Source organism: Melopsittacus undulatus, chromosome 5 (assembly GCF_012275295.1).
Source record: "Melopsittacus undulatus isolate bMelUnd1 chromosome 5, bMelUnd1.mat.Z, whole genome shotgun sequence".
NCBI classification, from domain to species: Eukaryota; Metazoa; Chordata; class Aves; order Psittaciformes; family Psittaculidae; genus Melopsittacus; species Melopsittacus undulatus.
In genome coordinates, this window is record NC_047531.1 from 86104787 (window position 1) to 86121957 (window position 17171).

General features: G+C 39.0%; 1 protein-coding gene across 2 annotated transcripts in view; it reads right to left on the minus strand.

Moving 5' to 3' along the window:
* The window catches only part of DERA (deoxyribose-phosphate aldolase), a 45654-nt gene that overhangs the window by 10730 nt on the left and 17753 nt on the right, over positions 1-17171 (minus strand). For both annotated transcript variants that reach the window (XM_031048176.2, XM_005148142.3), the window contains one exon: positions 16676-16804. In XM_031048176.2, the coding sequence (XP_030904036.2) occupies positions 16676-16804 (129 nt within the window). The remainder of the gene's footprint in view (positions 1-16675; positions 16805-17171) is intronic.

The window sequence follows — 17171 nt, forward strand, 5'->3', positions numbered from 1 at the left end:
CCCTTACATCATCTCAAAGCACTACAAAGCTCCCCAGCCCATGTAACAGTGAAGCAGAGGATGAGAACTGCAGATCTTATTTAGATGACAGCATTCAGGAAACACACTGTGGTCCCATAATTAAGCAATAAGGAATAATAAGCAGTATAGCAAACATGGAGTAATCACAAACTTTTGGTTGTGAAGTGCTTCAAATGCCCTTGGGGAATTATTATCTCCTGATAACTACAGACTCTCTGTTGTTGCCTTACTCTTAATAAAAAACAAAGATGCATCTGGCAGTTTTAAACAATAGTTTAGAGAGAGATGCTTGCAAAGGGACAATTATCCCATGCTACGTTGAAAGTACTTGCAATGAACACAAATATATCTTGGTTACTGTAACTCAGATAGAAGAATATGCGGCGACATAGGGTGAACACGTACCCTTCCAACACGTTTAGAACTAGTGGTAAAAAGAGGCATGCTGCTGAGGGGACTTGCAAAAGCCCCTGCTGTTTGTGCTGACAAGGTAGCAATGACAAAACACTACATAATCAGATGTGCATATAGTCCCATTAGCAAGTCATCTTTCTGGTTTATGAGTATCTAAAATAAGGGTCTTCAGATTCGCACACATTAGCCTGACTAAGGGCAACCCTCTGAAAATAAGAGGCGAGGCAAGACGTAAAAGGCTAATGGAGCAGCTAATTCTTGTCAGTTGAGTCATGGTAATAGTCCACTTACATGTTCTTATCCTACTCCAGTGGGAAGATAAAATAAATTCCCTGCCAGCTTAACTTTGCTGTTGAGAAGAAGAGAAGATGAAACTGCAACAATGCACTTTAGCAGTAGCTCATCAAGTAGCTTTAACTCCATCACACATGGCTACACTGCCAGACCACTTGGTTAAGTGCCTACGTATGTTTTCACATGCCTATGTCTAAGCTATTTGAAAAACACTAGCTTATAACTGGGTGTTTTGTGAACTGCCTATTTTTTGCAATGCTTTTTGGAAAAGTGCCTGCAAAAAGAGGGAGTTGGGAGGGGGAGAAAGAAATCACATCATAGGGCTCCATGTCTAATGTCTGTTTACAAATCAGGCAATTCTTCTAATGACCCATCCTATCATCTCAGCTTGGTTTCCAAGACTCAGAATGGATGCTTCCTCTCTTGTATACCACCTCTGGTAACAGGCATTCTGCGGGCCAAATGATGCCCTTAGGAACGCTTATGCATGCACACAAAGGGACAAATTATTAAGTTCATACTGATGCAAAATTCCCTGTAGATGATGGCTGAAAGAATTCAGTATTGCTGAATTATGCATAGCTCACTACTGCACCATTATAGTGTCTACCACAGGTCTCTATAGAATACTATTACTTAATTAGTTTCCTGTGTGTTCATTTAAAATGTGTTTCTTCAGAAGATTCAACAGAAAGACCCATACAACCTTCTGTTCCTTGGCTATATGGCATGGGCTCTCACTATTTTTAAAGCATTTCTTCCAATCCAATCTCTACTTGGTACAGTGAAAGAGAAGACAATTGTCATGTGCTTCAGGCTCAAAGGCCACAGCTGGAGTAATTGTTGATGGGGGTTCTTTGCTTTAGGCTTCAAACCACACTGAAGTGCAGGTGGAAACATGCCCCCAGTCCCCTCTCATGGCCACCACCACCTCCACAATTACACTGCAGCTACCTATAAAAAAGGCAGTCACATCTTTCAACACCTCCTTCTGACTCCTTGCTGCAGAGATAGTGATGGCTGAATTCTGCAAATTGCCCTAATGTCCAAAAGACTTCATTTGCATAAAAAAGCTAAACATTATAAAATAACACATTATCTCTTTACAGGGATATGGATGTGGCCAGGGGCTAAATGGGGATGGTGACTTTCTCTGCTTTGGCAGAGTATTAGTGTACCACATACAGCAGCTGAAGACATGTTTGAGAAGGAACCACAACATTCATTCTCATTGCTTTACCGGTAATACAGAGGTTGCTGCTAAAACAGGTTGTTGGTCCTTTATGAAGCAACGTAAAGGTTCTGAGGGCTGAGCCAAATGCTGGGTGAAGAAGTAAAATGCTGTGGGAGAAAGTAGACTTGATTTTCAATCTCACCCTTTAAGCTTCCTTTACAAATACTCAATTGCATTGCACCATTTACTTGTTCACACTTAAACTAATCTAAACAATGACAAACTATCCTAAACTGTGATATAATTAAAACGGCACTGATCTAGGTCAGGCTTTTTCCCTCTTGGCATTCTTGGTTTTGGATCAATACATCTCAGTCTCTCAAAATGTTGTCCAGTACATGACATATTACAGACTGAGGCTAAACCCCTGATATATCTACCAGTAATAACACTGCAATTTGGAAGAAAATAATAAATATGCATGACTGCTTAGGAACACTGTACTGCATGCTATATTACATACTGTGTTTCAGCAGACACATTTAGCTTTTTGGTTTTTAATGTTGATAGCAACTTTGAAACGAATACGTTAACATTAAAGCTCAGGTATGCTTACATATTGCCTATTAGCTTGTAACAAAATTACTCAAATTGAAGAAATAGCTGTTTAAAATCCATTTGGAAATACTCCAGCCTGAACAAAGCAAGCAGGAAATCAGAGTACTTTATCAAGATGGTGCTGTGAATTTTAAAGATTTCTTTAAAAAAACCAAACATAATACAGCCAAAATCATGACACTTCAATGTCATTTTGAGTGTTTTTTTAACACCTCACGATAGAAGCAGTTTAAGATTCTGTTCTGACTCTAACCCAGAAAAAGGCAGGATTGATTTTTGCAATTTAAAAGTCATGTCTTAATGCCACAGACAGAACCTGCCCAGCATCCAGCCTCTTTGTCATGCAGAGGTCAAACAGACAGTGTGGGCCCTTCTTCCACACTGTTCCCTACACACTAAAAGGCAGCTGGCAAAGGTGGAGGCTTCAGCAGTGGCAGGATTTCCAGTACCCAAGAGCACTTTGTGGCCAGTGTCAAGGTACCAGATCTCACCAGACTCATCTATGATGTGTTTGTTTTTACAAATCAGGTAGAACAGGTTACTTAGGAGCTTGAATAGAAGGCTGAATATTCCATTTTCAGTGATCATTCAATTACTAGGAAAACATTAGGGTTAAACTTTTGGTTTAATTCTTATGATACTTTAAAGTTTTCAATACAACCAACTTACAAGCACAGAGAATCTATCATGGACTTCCTAGGCGCAGGTGTTGGGCATTCTTCCTGATGCAACAAATATCCAAAGGGTAACAGTCTTACCTACACATTTGGCAGCGTAGTAAAATGGCAATCTGTGCCTGTTCTAAAAGGTACTGGTCTTACCCACAGCTCCTGCCTCCCAGAAGCTTTTGCCCCTCAGAATGCCCCTTCTTCTTTCCCCACTTTGATGATATGACATTGAGCAGAAGCCCATCCATGTAGGCTGCAATGCAGGTGAGAACTTCCAGGTATGAGCAGATGCTTTCACCACTGTCAGTAGGGTTGTTTTACAAGGTTTCCAGCTCTTCAGGTAGCCTGAATACCAAAAAGCCTGCCAGTCCTCTTCAATAAGAAACCAGGTAACACCCCTGCCTGTGCAGCCACACTGCAAGCAGCAGGGCACCTCTCTGCTGGGGTCAGGGAAAGACACATCTATGGCTGTTTAATAAATCTTTTTTTCCCCCACTGTATTATTAATGATGCTTACATGGCAAAACTAACAATTTGATTTCAAAGGGATGCTTTATGAAGGAATGTGGCTGATAAATTCAGTCAGACTTTTCTGGCATAACAATCTACTGAGCACTACTTTAAAAAATGAAGGAAATCAAAAAGACCCTTAAGCACCATCAGAAATAGGCAGCGACTCATAAAAAGGTATTTAATATGCTGGGGCATTGTTTCTCTACCTCCATTTATCAACAGCTTGTGTGCTGATCTGGTCACAAAGTGCAATCATGGCTAGTATCTCAAACCAAAATACCAAAATAATGAAACAACAGCCTGGGTTTTGGTTAAAAATAATTGAAACTGATAAAGAAATGCACATTTTGTTAGCTTACTGGCAAATGAAAATGATATGATGATACTTCATTCTTCAAATCTACATTTTATATATAGGTTTTATATTTTTAAAACCTACACTAAATATATATTATCATTTTGTACTTTGGCATTCCACTCTTTTTATTGAAATACTGTGAATGAAAGAAATTGAGTATCAATCTCTCTTTGTGCTAGATGCATATGTATCCTCATAGGTATTTAGTGGAAAGTTATTAAATGTCACTATTCATTGAGACAGTAGATTTTATGTCTTTCTTATGGGGGGAAAAAAGAAATCCATCTAAAGTTTGTAGCTTTGTATGGCAGTATTTCAGAGCCTCACTTTGTTACCAATGGCTTCTTCATCCATTAAGATGGATGTTAACTATGTTAACATAGTTTACATGTTAACTATGACTTCTAACAATATCTAAATTGGTATTAATATTTCTGTAGTGACTGCAGTTGTTCAGTGGTAGGGAGTGGGATCATAAGACATAGAATCATAGATTCAACTGGGTTGGAAAAGACCTTTAAGATCAACAAGTCCAACCATTACCCCAGCACTGCCACGTCTGTCACTAAATCATGTCAGCAAGGGCCTTGTTTAGACAGTTTGTGAACACTTGCAGGGATGGTGATTCCACCACTGCCCCGAGCAGCCTGTTCCAAAGTCTGACACCCTTTCAGTGAACAAATTGTTCCATGTTTTGTGATTCATATAAAAAACAATAAAGTATGTAAGTTTAAACATGATCTGTGGGGGGTTTGGGTTTAACAGCAGTCACTTTAAATTAAGGACATTTTGGTCATGCCAGGAGACTAAAAATCAGTAAGTTTAAACACCTGTCACATGGCTCTTCCCCCCCTCCATCTCCAATAGTGAGGGATGTGTACTTTTCAGTAAAGCAGCTGCTTTTCACAGAACCTGAATCACAGCAGAAGTTACATGGAATTATGTGTTCAGCGTTTCTCTACATCAGATAGGTATCTAATAAGTATTAATAAGTATCTAATAAGTATTAATAAGTATTAATAATACTAATATTAGTATTAATAATACTAATATTAATAAGATAGGTATCTAATAAGTATTTACATTAGAAAACACTGGAGTATGGCAGTGTTGCGGATCCCTTACCTATCCAACTAAGCACAGTATTCACTTTGCTAGGTATTTTTGGGAGAGTACATTAAAGCCTGCAGACATCAGCTCGAAGCAAAACCACATTGTCTCCATTTAATTACCTATCTTTTCAAACCTACTGTGATCAAAATGACTGAGTTAAACAGAATGGTTACTAGTAACAGGGGACCATTGTTAACCAGCAAGCTAGGGTGGGTGTACGTGCATAAGTTCAGATGGAAAAGATGCTTCTGTATGCTGTTTGCTTCTCCAATGTGAATTTATAAAGGGGAGTGAAAGTGCAATATCAAGTGAATTAGCAAGAATTAAAAGGATTAAAATCCCAGGAACCAGTGAAATCTAAGAGAGATGGAAAATGGATTCAGCTCTAAAAAGATAAAATTATTTAACAACTTATTAAAACAGTTCATCATTGTAATTAAAATCCAAGTGCCTAGAAAAAAGTGGCACAAGAAAGGTAATTATTTATGAGGAGGCTTTAAAAAGCTATTTATTGTGAATTTGGGAGAGAATCAGCCTGAAAGAGTTGGTAGTAAAAGGAAATTGTTTGTTTATTCATAAAACTTATTTTGGTCTAGCATACCACTAAGAAACCCTAACATCTGCTCAATGGCAGCTGTAAGTAACATTAGGAACACTCAGCCAATTTATATCTTTCTTTTTTATTAAAAAATAAACAGGTCTTTTTAAATTATTCACTAGTAAATGAACATAAAAATCAGTGCTGGAGCAACTCGCATCTTGTGGAGGCTGCAGGCTTTGCATGACTGTGATGATCTGAAACTTTCCCCATTTCACTGACTACTTTACTCTTTATGTGATGTCCCACCTAATTTAGCAAATGAAAATGTAGAAAACCTACAAGCCATACTGAAGTCATGGACATGAATAACAGAACACATTGCCGATACCTCAAATGCCACATTACTTGCCTCCTTCCAACTTGAACGGAGTCTATTCTTACCTTCCCTTTGTGTTCTGCCATTGAACAATTCCACTCTAATAATCTCAGCTCCTCTCCTGCCTCTGTCATCCATGAACCAGACATTAGGCAATAACCTGAACTGGCAGAACCTTTCTCTGAATTATTCTGGAGAAATAAAATGCAGCTGAGTTACTAATGAATAGTTATTTGTTCTCATCCACAGCAACAGCCTGCACAGTGCTCTGCATGTCCCTGTGGTTCTCCAGGCAGTAAAAAAGGAACAGGAACACTTCAAACCTAAAGGCTTCACTTTACCCCTCACTAACACCTTAATTCTTTTTACTTAATCTCTCTTGAGCTTTTTAACATTATTTCCTGCATTTAGTTCTTACTTCCTAAACCAAGCAAGTCCCTGCAAAAGAACTTGCCAAGAAGCTGTTCAAAAGCATGTTTATTTTACTAGGACTTTTTGGTTTACCTCTAAGGAACAAAGCAGCATTTCTGAAGCACGCTCTGGAGACTGCTAGTTTAAAGGTAAGTGAGCTGTAATTCTAACCCAGGCTCTGGAAACTGCTGCAAATGGCATCAGTATAACAGTACAGGGTCCATCCATCTGAAAACCCTGCCTTGAAGCTGCAACCATGCTGCAACTGGCAACAAGCAAACTGCTGAGAAGCTAAATTTGCTTATACTCAGAGCAGCTGCAAACACAGCACCTGATTACAACACAGATGTAACCAGCTAGCTATCAGCATCATGCATACGGTCTCATGTTACCAAAGCTCTACCTGAAAATGCTATCCCTCTTCTTACTGGGGACTAGAATTCGTGAGAATCATGGCATCCCTTTCCCTCACACCCCACCAAGCTGCTTGCTCATCTTTCATTTCAAGCTCCATTTATGTGTAAGGCATTGTATTTCCTTTGAGTTCTCTACATATCCAATTTCCAGGACCAGTGGGAAGGAGGCTTTTTAAGTTATATGTCTCATAATTTTGTATTGCATAATTTAATTCCATAAATGTAATGTGCTGCACAGAATATGAAACACTGTCATCTGATTCCTTTGTGGTCCCTTATGGATGAATTTACTAATCTCTTGATAAAGCCCAAGACTTCACCTCTGCAATGTTTGGGATTGGCTGGTAAATTGGACATTGGATTGGCAGTGTAACCACAAAGATGATGGAAGGAAGACTTTTTGCTTAAGAAAAAGTCCTGGCATCATGAAGGAGGAATCTTTTCAACATCTTAGATTTAGGGAGAACTTGAGAAATCAGCTGCAGTTCTACACTGCAGGGAAATCACTTTATAGCACAAATGCCAGAGGGGAAGAAACATCAAAGGTGCAAGCGACAATCAGATGTCAGGTCCCTGCTGACTTGCCTGGAAGACTATGGACTTTGCTGTCATCTTTGTCTTTGAAAAAGTTCTCTCAAAAGCAGGACTTTTACAGACAGGCCTGGTAAAGCTGCCTCTGGTAACTATAAAATAAGCATAGTCAGAAACCAGAAACTGTCTTATCTGAGAGATGTTGAAATTAAAACCTTCAATTTCAGAAAAGGATTGATTTTTTGTTTTCTTTTTAAATATATAAATCAGGAGCATTTACCAGGGGATGAAATCCTGCAGTATAGTACCAAAGAAGGAACATCTTCCGTTCTTTTCTGTGTCTTCCTGCCATGGTTTGCACTTTGGCAACACGAATCAAAGGAGTGCAGAAAGCCTGGGAAACAGACGTCAAGTAACTCAGATACCTACCAAGGAAGTTCAAGTCCCTTGTGCAACTCACCACAAATACAACAAGCAACCATGGAGGCAAGCTGGGAAAAGCCATGAATCTCTCTTCCAAACACAGCATGATGCAACCTGGCAGTCAGATGGGTATTCAGCCTGGTTTTCTGCTCTTAATAATATTAACATCTTGAAATACAGTGTTAGCACCATTAGGACATGAACTGTTAAAAGTTAGTGGATGTCTTTATATTGATCTCTATGTGTTTTAACACCTAGTTTATCATAGTAAATTATCCATAACCTCCTCATGCCAAACTTCTTGTTTCACATGACTAATTTTTGTCCCACTTTTGTGTCTCAATATGTATCTCACTTATGTTTGTGTCCATGTCTCGTTATGCTGCTTTGTTTTCCACTGTACTCCTGCTCCTTATAGTTAAATGTGCTTGTTCAAATGAGTGTCCATAGTGTTTTAAAATAACCTATTGCTGGTCAGGATCACATAACCTAACACATATTTTTCATTCAACATCTCTCTTTAGAAGGTTAATTTTACATTTCTGCTCTCCTGAGCATACACCTTCAAACTACATAGGCACAATCACTAGACCCTGGCACCTTAAAAATCAACCTACAACCCTAGAATCATGCTTAGTTTATTTCCACATCTATGTTAAGTTTCTGTTAAGGGATTGGATTTTCTAACTGGTGTTCCTACTTGCTTGCTATCTCTTAAAAGATACTTTAATATTTCATAAGCTAATTTTGTATAATTGATAGACACAGTAAATTAAATATTTATTTTTATTTTTCACTGGATTAGTAGAATTTAACACCTGCTGTTGCCAAAATAAAACAAAACTGAAAAAACAGAGAAATAAACAGTACCCTACACATCTATTGATTTTACATAATATTTCCATGTTTTAAAATGGCATTTCCTCAAACCATTACCTTCTATACCAGAGCTTCACAGAAGCAAAGTTTTTTGCTAGGAACCTGTGTTATTTTGATGGCAAGTTTGACTAGAACTATTCACTGTGCAATGATTTCTGAGCCTGAGGTGATACGAAACCTCAGTAGTTTTAACTCAAATTCTAACAAATTATTTAACATAGAAACAAGGTTTCATTCATGGGGAAAATTAACGCAAGGGGGGGGGGTGCTTTCCCACCTCTCTGCATCAGTTGTTATAAATTGAAAGTATACCATTTAGATATTCTTTAATTAACATGCTTTGTAAAGATCTTGAATATCAGTAAAAGAAAAATGCTGTCAGGCATTTAGGATAGTTGGTTAATAGAAGGTTAATCCTCTCAATGGTATGTTATGCCGTCAGTACATGCCTCCTCACTATAATCTACTATTTCACAGCCAGTTTCAAAGACTGAAGCATAAAGAATAGCCACTTTCTTACAGGTTAAGCAGCAGAAATATGCAGATGAGGGTTCAAACCCTTCCCTAAGACCCAGTGACAAGTCCTAGGATTTCTGGTGTTGTGCACAACACCATCACCAGAGAGTACCATGAGAAGCTGTGCCAGCTCCCACCTCCACTGTAACTCCCATGGCTGGTTGAACTAGTCAATCAGAGTCAGCATTCTGCTATCTCAAACAATCTTACCCATCTTCTGGCTTCCTGAATTAACTAAATATTCTTCTTGTGAGAAGTGCTTAGAAATAGCACTGTTTCCATTTGTAAATGAGAATGGTGGAGGGAGGAAGCTGAATGATGTTGTAACACCAAATCAAACAGATACAGAGCTGACAAATGTCTTCAGTTTTACACTGGTATTTCTTCTCTGGTTTCAATAGAGAGTTTATCTGGCTATTTTCTGATTACAGAAGAATACCACCTTAGACCTTTCAAAAATTAGCAAATTGAGTTGCCAGGCATCCTGGTATGACAAACATGACCAGCTCCAGATAACTATCTCCCTTCAGATATGGATGTATAGGCTAGTGCACAGTTCAGCAAGCACATAAATAAATGCATAACAAACAGGGCATTGCATGCATGTCTGGGTTTCCAGCTTAACAAACTGCAAACAAATAAGGCTTTACGGTATAAACTCTCTTCTCCCTTCACAGACTCTTTGTATCTTTTCCCCCAGCATCTCTATTTCCCTTACCTATTACTTCTCTACCTACCCATACAGAGTTCTGTTGCTCTTTTGACTCTACTGAACACACTTTTCATTAGAGCCTGCCACAGTGTTTCTCAGCCACTTTCTGTTCCTTCACTTCTGATTCCCTATACATACATTATTGAGTTCCAGGCAGATTTTAAAGTCTCATTTTGCATTCCTTCAAGCTCTGCTTTACTCAAGCCCAACATTCTTTTGCTGTTACTGGTCTTTGTATGGACTCTCATCAGTAATTCAAACCTGAGGATATTGTGATTGCATTGTTAGAACTTTTCAACTCTAAGCTTATCTATCATGCCTACGTTATTTCTAGTGATTAGCTTCAGTATCACTGTTAGGCTTGTAGGCAATTACATCATTTAAGGGAGCAGCCGTGTTCTGCCTTACTGAACATGCAGCTTTCTGCACTTTTATACCACTGGCTTTTTTATTTCCCCCCTCTCTGTAGCAGAATAAATGAAGTTGCTTGTTCCTGCAGAGACCTCTTTTACAGTGATTGTGTTTAAAGGACATCAATCTTTTGATGTAACTCTTAATTCCACAACTTTTTAGTCCATAATATCATTCAGAATTTTGAGGCAGACTGTGTCACTCTGACCTGCTCTGTATCTTGATTTTTCCACAGTGCTTTGTGCTCATTCCTTGCTCTAAGCTTTCACTCATGTTAACCAGAGCTCTGAAATGCATAACCACAGACCATGCAGAATGAAGGCTTCTGCTGCAGCAGACAGTAAAGTTATCACCTACTAGCATAATTCCATAGCGCTAATTACTGTCCTGATGAGCCTTTTACAACAACCAACTGCAAGCACTTCTATATATTCAAGACAATAACCAAGGCTACGTTCCTAGAATGACACAACACTGCATCTGCACGATGCGAAGTGCTGAAGTAGTACAAACTATGCAAGTTCAAATTTATCTACAAATTCTGAAGGAATGGGCAAATCTTTGGACAAATGAGATATTGTCTGCATGCTCACAGACAGAAAGAGAGCTGACATAGACATCTTTTTATGCACTCTCAGTAAACCAACTGAAACTCAGAACTGTGCTCATCATGCCCACGCTTGATCTAATCTGTACTGCCAGGAGATCACAGCCAAACAAAATTGGGATTGTTCTCTACCATTTGACAACGCAGGTGGGAGAACTCTCTGAACTGTGCTTTGTTCTCTGAAGACGAGCAGTCAGATCCAAGAATACACTGCACTGTAACATCCTCCTTCCCCAGCCAGTGAGTGCAGCTCAGCCAAGCTGGAAGAGCAAGTCCCATCACACCTGGGATTCATACTGACTTCTGCTTCGTTGGAAGGAAAGAGGAAACATCCACCAGGCTCTGACCAAGAAAGCCTGAGTCACTAGTCAGGCAGTAAATCCTCTTTCCATACATTCAGGAGAGTATAGTTTGTCCCCAGTCCTATAGTGGACCTTCAGACCAGAGCTAAATAGCATCTGTCACCCTGGAAAGCACTCAGCAACAGCTCACGTCTGTAGAAAGGAGCTGACAATTTTGAACCAATCTGCTTTTAGAAGATGACAGCCACATGTTGACCCTGATTTCTGACTGATCTTTCACAGGGTAAAGTGTACCCTTTACAGATATACTGTAAACTCAACACGGTTGGATTTGAGACATGTAAAATAAGACACAAATTGAAAACTTGTTTGATATGTGTTACCAAGCCTCTTCCCTTGGTTTGCCTTTCATTTGGAAATGCTCTGGCTCTAATAATTGACTGAATTAGTATCAAATTACAGCTGAAGTTGTAAGCACATACTTAAAGCAATACATAATATAACTCACATGTCATTGAGGGGACCCTCGACTTTTGCAAAAGACATTTGCAAAAGACTTTTCTTAATTCAGGACTAGGCTTTTGTGCAGTGGAATATTCCAGGAAACCTCTTCATGCAGTACTGCCATGTCCTGAGTTTTCTTTAGGGGAACCTTGCAGCAGTGCTCCCTGCTGGATAATCACCTGCTGGATAATACAGCTCTCAGCCAGCCTCCCTCTGAACCCAGCACAAGGCCAGCCCATTTGCAACTGTAAGTTTTGGTAAGTTTTGCTATGAAAACCATCAGTGTGTATTAACTGGAACCACTTCTGTAAAGAGGGATGAAGCCTGGAAGCACTGATAGTGGGCTCTCCAGAGAACTGTAAGACATGGCTTTACTTAATTAGTTGGCTATATTATTTCGGTTCACTTTGGAATGAACAGTATCAAACATCTAAAAATGTTTCTGCTCACACATTTAATGTGGTTTAGTTTTCTTCTTCTAGACTATCAGCATCAGAGACCTTCTTGCCTCAGCCATCTCCTGCAACCTTCTTGCAGGGCTTTTGTGCTAGAAACTTTCCAAGTTAGTTTGGTTTAGCAGTAATTCATGCCCTTTCTGAGGTCAGTTTTTACATTAGTCAGTACAACTTACAATTGATTTGACTAACTGCTTAATGACCTATGAAACAAAAAATTGTCCTAAACCCATACATTGAATAGAGCTGCAGAAGAACATGCATCACTCCTTCATCATCTTTCCACAGGTACTTGTTTCAATATATATCATGAAAACAAATACCTTTTCTGTGTCACTGTGCTCTCCTCAGCTTTGCAAAGCCTGATGTAGAAAGAGCTATACCATCAAGAGTAGCTTTCACTGTCAAAATTATTCGGATGCAACTTTCACTTTTAAAGCAAAGTACATTTACATAATCACTTCCTGCACCTCTCTCCCAGTCTACATATCCTAATTAATAGGAATTGTTACACAGGACAATAAAGATTTTGTAATTAGGTAATATGGTTAAAATATGGTCTTCCAAAATAAAAACCTTGTTATATATGACTGTGATATGCAATTAAGTCATTCCCATCTTTACTGAAACATTCCTTTCCCACTGCAAGATACAAAGCTGAGCTCGTGTAGAAATGGATGTGGCCCACATAAGTATACACCAGCCAATGAAAACCATAGATTAGCTTGCTCTACTCATTGTCTGGAAGCTGTTGGGTAGAGTCAAAGTCACAGTTTCCCTTGAGAAGCTCATATACTCAAACCACCATCAAGACATCAAAAAGCTCAAGAAAATTATAAACCAATGACCAAAATCTCCCCGATTCAATACTGAGATTTTCTTTTGCTCAGCCTTCTGAAAAGAGTGTGTACCATTGGCAGTGACACAGAGCCACTGATGTGCAATCCTACCTGCCATTATGTCCTCCTTAGCACTGCAAGAATTATCCTTGCAGGATGAGTCACTGTCCTTAGAGGGCTGTCAGCCTCTTTCACTCAGAAATAGGTTCTTAAATATTCCAGAAGAAATGTATCATATGTCAGTCAAGCTATGGTTAAGAGAAATTAAGGGAACTGTGTGCTTGCTCCCAATATTGATGTCTTTCTCCTTATGGTACTGTGCCAGAGAAGGAAGAAAAAGTCATCATGGTACTTTGGAGATACAATTTCAGGCACAGGAGTAGCCAAAGCCACTGCTTCACATAGAGGTAAATGACTCTCACGCCTTCCTTTGAAGCAACACTTTCTTGCAGGCACAAGCATTAACATTTTGTACTCAGGCGTGTTGTGCAAAGCACCATCTCTACAAGTGGCTTCTACCTCCTGTGCACTGGTGGGATCTGCACATCTGACTGGGCTCAGCCTCACTCGCTGATGTACAGTGAATGGTTTCTGCTGAGCCCTGCAAGGGCTATGACTCAGAGTACAGCTGTTTGCTTACAGAAGCAGCCTGTGCAATCTGCTTTGAATACAAGTGCATGGGCACAGCACCCCAGCCTGAGCATAGTCCTTAATGTTCTGTTAAAACCCCAGCCAGTGCATTTGCTGACATTTTACCATCCCTGTTCAAACCAGTAATCTGTGCAGCTGGCCTCATGTCCAGAGGCTGAACCCTCACCTGCTACCTGAATCAGACTAAATGAAATGTGATGTGGGTCCCACTGTATACCAATAATTCCTCAAGACAACACAAGGAAGACTATACAAATGTTGGAAAGTTATTTGGGAGAGGAGACATTTGGGTTGTATTCCCTGTTCAGTTAATTGCTCTGTGCAAAGCAGAGCAACTTTATTGGGAGGGACTGAGATCCTTAACAGCAAATACACTGTAAAATTGACCTCTGTGTGGAAGAACCCAAGACAGAGAGACCAAGTCAGAGACCAAGACTCAGATGTCCCAAGCAAGCTCTAGAGCTACTGATAAATCAGCACTGTGTTACTCTCAGCCTTCCGAGTCTTACAAACAAGACATGCAGGAAATACATATGTTTTATATACACGTTGCGATACATCTGTGGCTTTGTGCTCCAGGACCTAGGTGAACGTGTGCATGTTCAGCAAGGGCAACATAAACATCTGTAAGGGTTTTGTGCTCCTTATATGATAGGCTTACATTATACATAGTGAAGTTAAGATAGTTGAAGGACTGCACACCATGCCCTCAGTTGCACTGGCACAATCGCACACAAGGCAAAGCTGTAAAACAGATTATTGGGGCTGTGACCATTTAAAAAGCCCCAACACATTGCCAACCAATCACAAAAAGCAAACAGCAAAGTAATTAACCCTTTTCTAAAGTGCTTTTCAACTACACTGCTTTGAAAACTCAGTTTACAACACAGCATGATGAGCATTTCTAACAGCACAGCTGAAGGAACAGTGAATTTTGGTGTAAAGGATAGGCACAATTGGCCAGAGACTATTGTGAAACTAACTTCTGCATACAAAACCAATTGCTAGGGCCAGGATTATCTGACTTGTTGCTTGTTTATCGTCAGATAGAAGTTGCCAGGGCCTGACATGCTCACAAAATCATCTGTTTTTTTGTCTTTCTTTCTTTCTTTAAAGTTGAAAAAACATATAGATACAAAAGCTACAATTTAAAAGTATTGTGTCAAATTAATTCCTCCCCAAGATGCTACAAATATACAAATCAAACAAAATTCAACTGGAATTTGAAGTTCTCAGCAGTTCTGACAAGTTAGTCTGAAAATCTGGCCCTCAATACATGTATGTAGGGCACAAACACTTATTTTTATACCTACCCACAAAGAAAAAGCAAGACACTGAAATAAAGGAATTACTGCACATATTCAGATGGATAAGTATCTTGCAAAATGAGTAACTATGCAAGGAAAATCATTAACAATAGAGCCATCTGCTGTACTTCAAAAAAACTACACCAGCAAAGAGTCTGAAAACGTTAAAATGCTTTATAACCGGAGTTTTTCACTACTCCATGTTTAGAATAAGTGATCATTATGATTACTACATCAGTTAAGTTACAGCAAATGTGTATTTCTTCTACCACTTCTAATTAAAAGCAATATTTACTGGCATAATACTGATCCTCTGTATCTAATGATACCCATTGACATTGTACCTGAGCATGTAAATGCCTGAAATGCTTCCCCTTTCATTTGAAGTAGATAAGCATAGTGGTGTGTAAGGAGATAATGAGGTCAGTAGCAAGTTGAGTATTTATTTAAATACTGACAAGACACTAGCTTATATTTTCTTGCTCTACAATAAGAAAAAAATCCAGGTCCGAAGAGTTTATAGTAGGAAAAAAAGAATCAACACAAAAATTAGGGTAAGTTTAGAAGACAGACTAACCCAAATGTTTCTAGTATATCTTTACACTTCTTTTTATTAATACACTTGAAGAGCCCTGTTTCAAGCACAGTGGAAGAAGCAGGTGTCTAGAACAAAGTCAAAAGAATGTAGCCTTATCAACCAATTCCCAGTTTTGCATTAATACATATCCCTAAAATCCTTGTCAAACTAGGGAAAATTGTACCAGCACAGACCCAAAGATGCAAAGACTATATTGCTGTAAATCTGGGCTCAAATGAGTGCTTTGCTACATTCAGTGGCAATAGCTATGCAAAAAAGCAATTCTACAAGTGATACATAGCCCCTACAAACTCCATCATGCTCATAGGAATGTGTTTCTTGGCTGAAAGGTTCAGAATAAAGGCAGACAGATTTCTAAACACTGGGTCAGATGTAACTGAGTTTTCAAAGACAGGAAGACTGGACACCTTTTGAAGTGCCAATTAATTGTCAATAGTGAGTGCCACTGATTTTGAGCATTCCAGTTAACACCAGTTACATCCTAGGCCATCCAAGTGCCTGCTAGAGCATGTGGTGTTCTCCCCATTACTGTATTTCCAGTACAGCTGGTTTCTCAAACTGTACTCTAATAAGGGTGGTTAGCAGAAGTGACTGTAAACCAGGAGAGCTGTCAGCATGACTCTTCTCAGGGAAATTCCCCCTCCATTTAAAATAAGCTTATGACATATCTACTTACACCACACCTGCAGCTCACCACAGTTGCCCAGATAAAGCATGTATCTGCCCCAAATGTATGTGTCCTTATTAAATATACCAAGGATCAGACATTTTCCAACAAATATTACTCATTCTACAAATTTTATAGCAGTTTTAGGTGTTATTTAGCATTTGATGCAGTTTTTGTACGTTATACAAAAAAACCAAAGACACTTCATTACTATACCTGCAACTTCAACAATTGCTGCATAATGGTTTTTTTTCTACTTTGGGAAAAACAAAACTTTCACACCTAGAATTTTTTAAGCTTCATAAATAATATAGCAAAGACATTCTTAACTTACAAAGAAAACAACATATATTTACCTGCCATCATAGCTATCATACTGGCTTTGTAGACATTAGCAAGGGACCCCAGTTCACCCGTTGACAGGATTGTTTTCATATGAGCTTCTCCGCAGGCTTCACGGCACTGACGGATCTCCTCATAGAGACCTGTGGATAAAAGCGTGTGAAGATGATCAAAGTTGCCTGAGAGACATTTTCAAGTATGGCTGTAATTTCCACTTCTGGATTAATTTCCAATCTTATAATTAGTCATAGCACTCAAGAACTTAAGTTTTGTAAGTTCAATAAATTACATGACTGGAGGTAATTAACAATGCCACACAGTTTCAGGCTTAACTTAATAGCTGTTAATGTCAGTTCTCTCAAAACTAAGAATGTGCACAGTATGCCAAACACTCATGAATACATCAGGAGTAAAAAATGCTATCATAGTCAAGATTGATTTTAAAATGGCTTTTCCAGCAATAAATGTTAGTACATTGAATCAGTACTCAGGGACAGCTGTGTTTTCCTG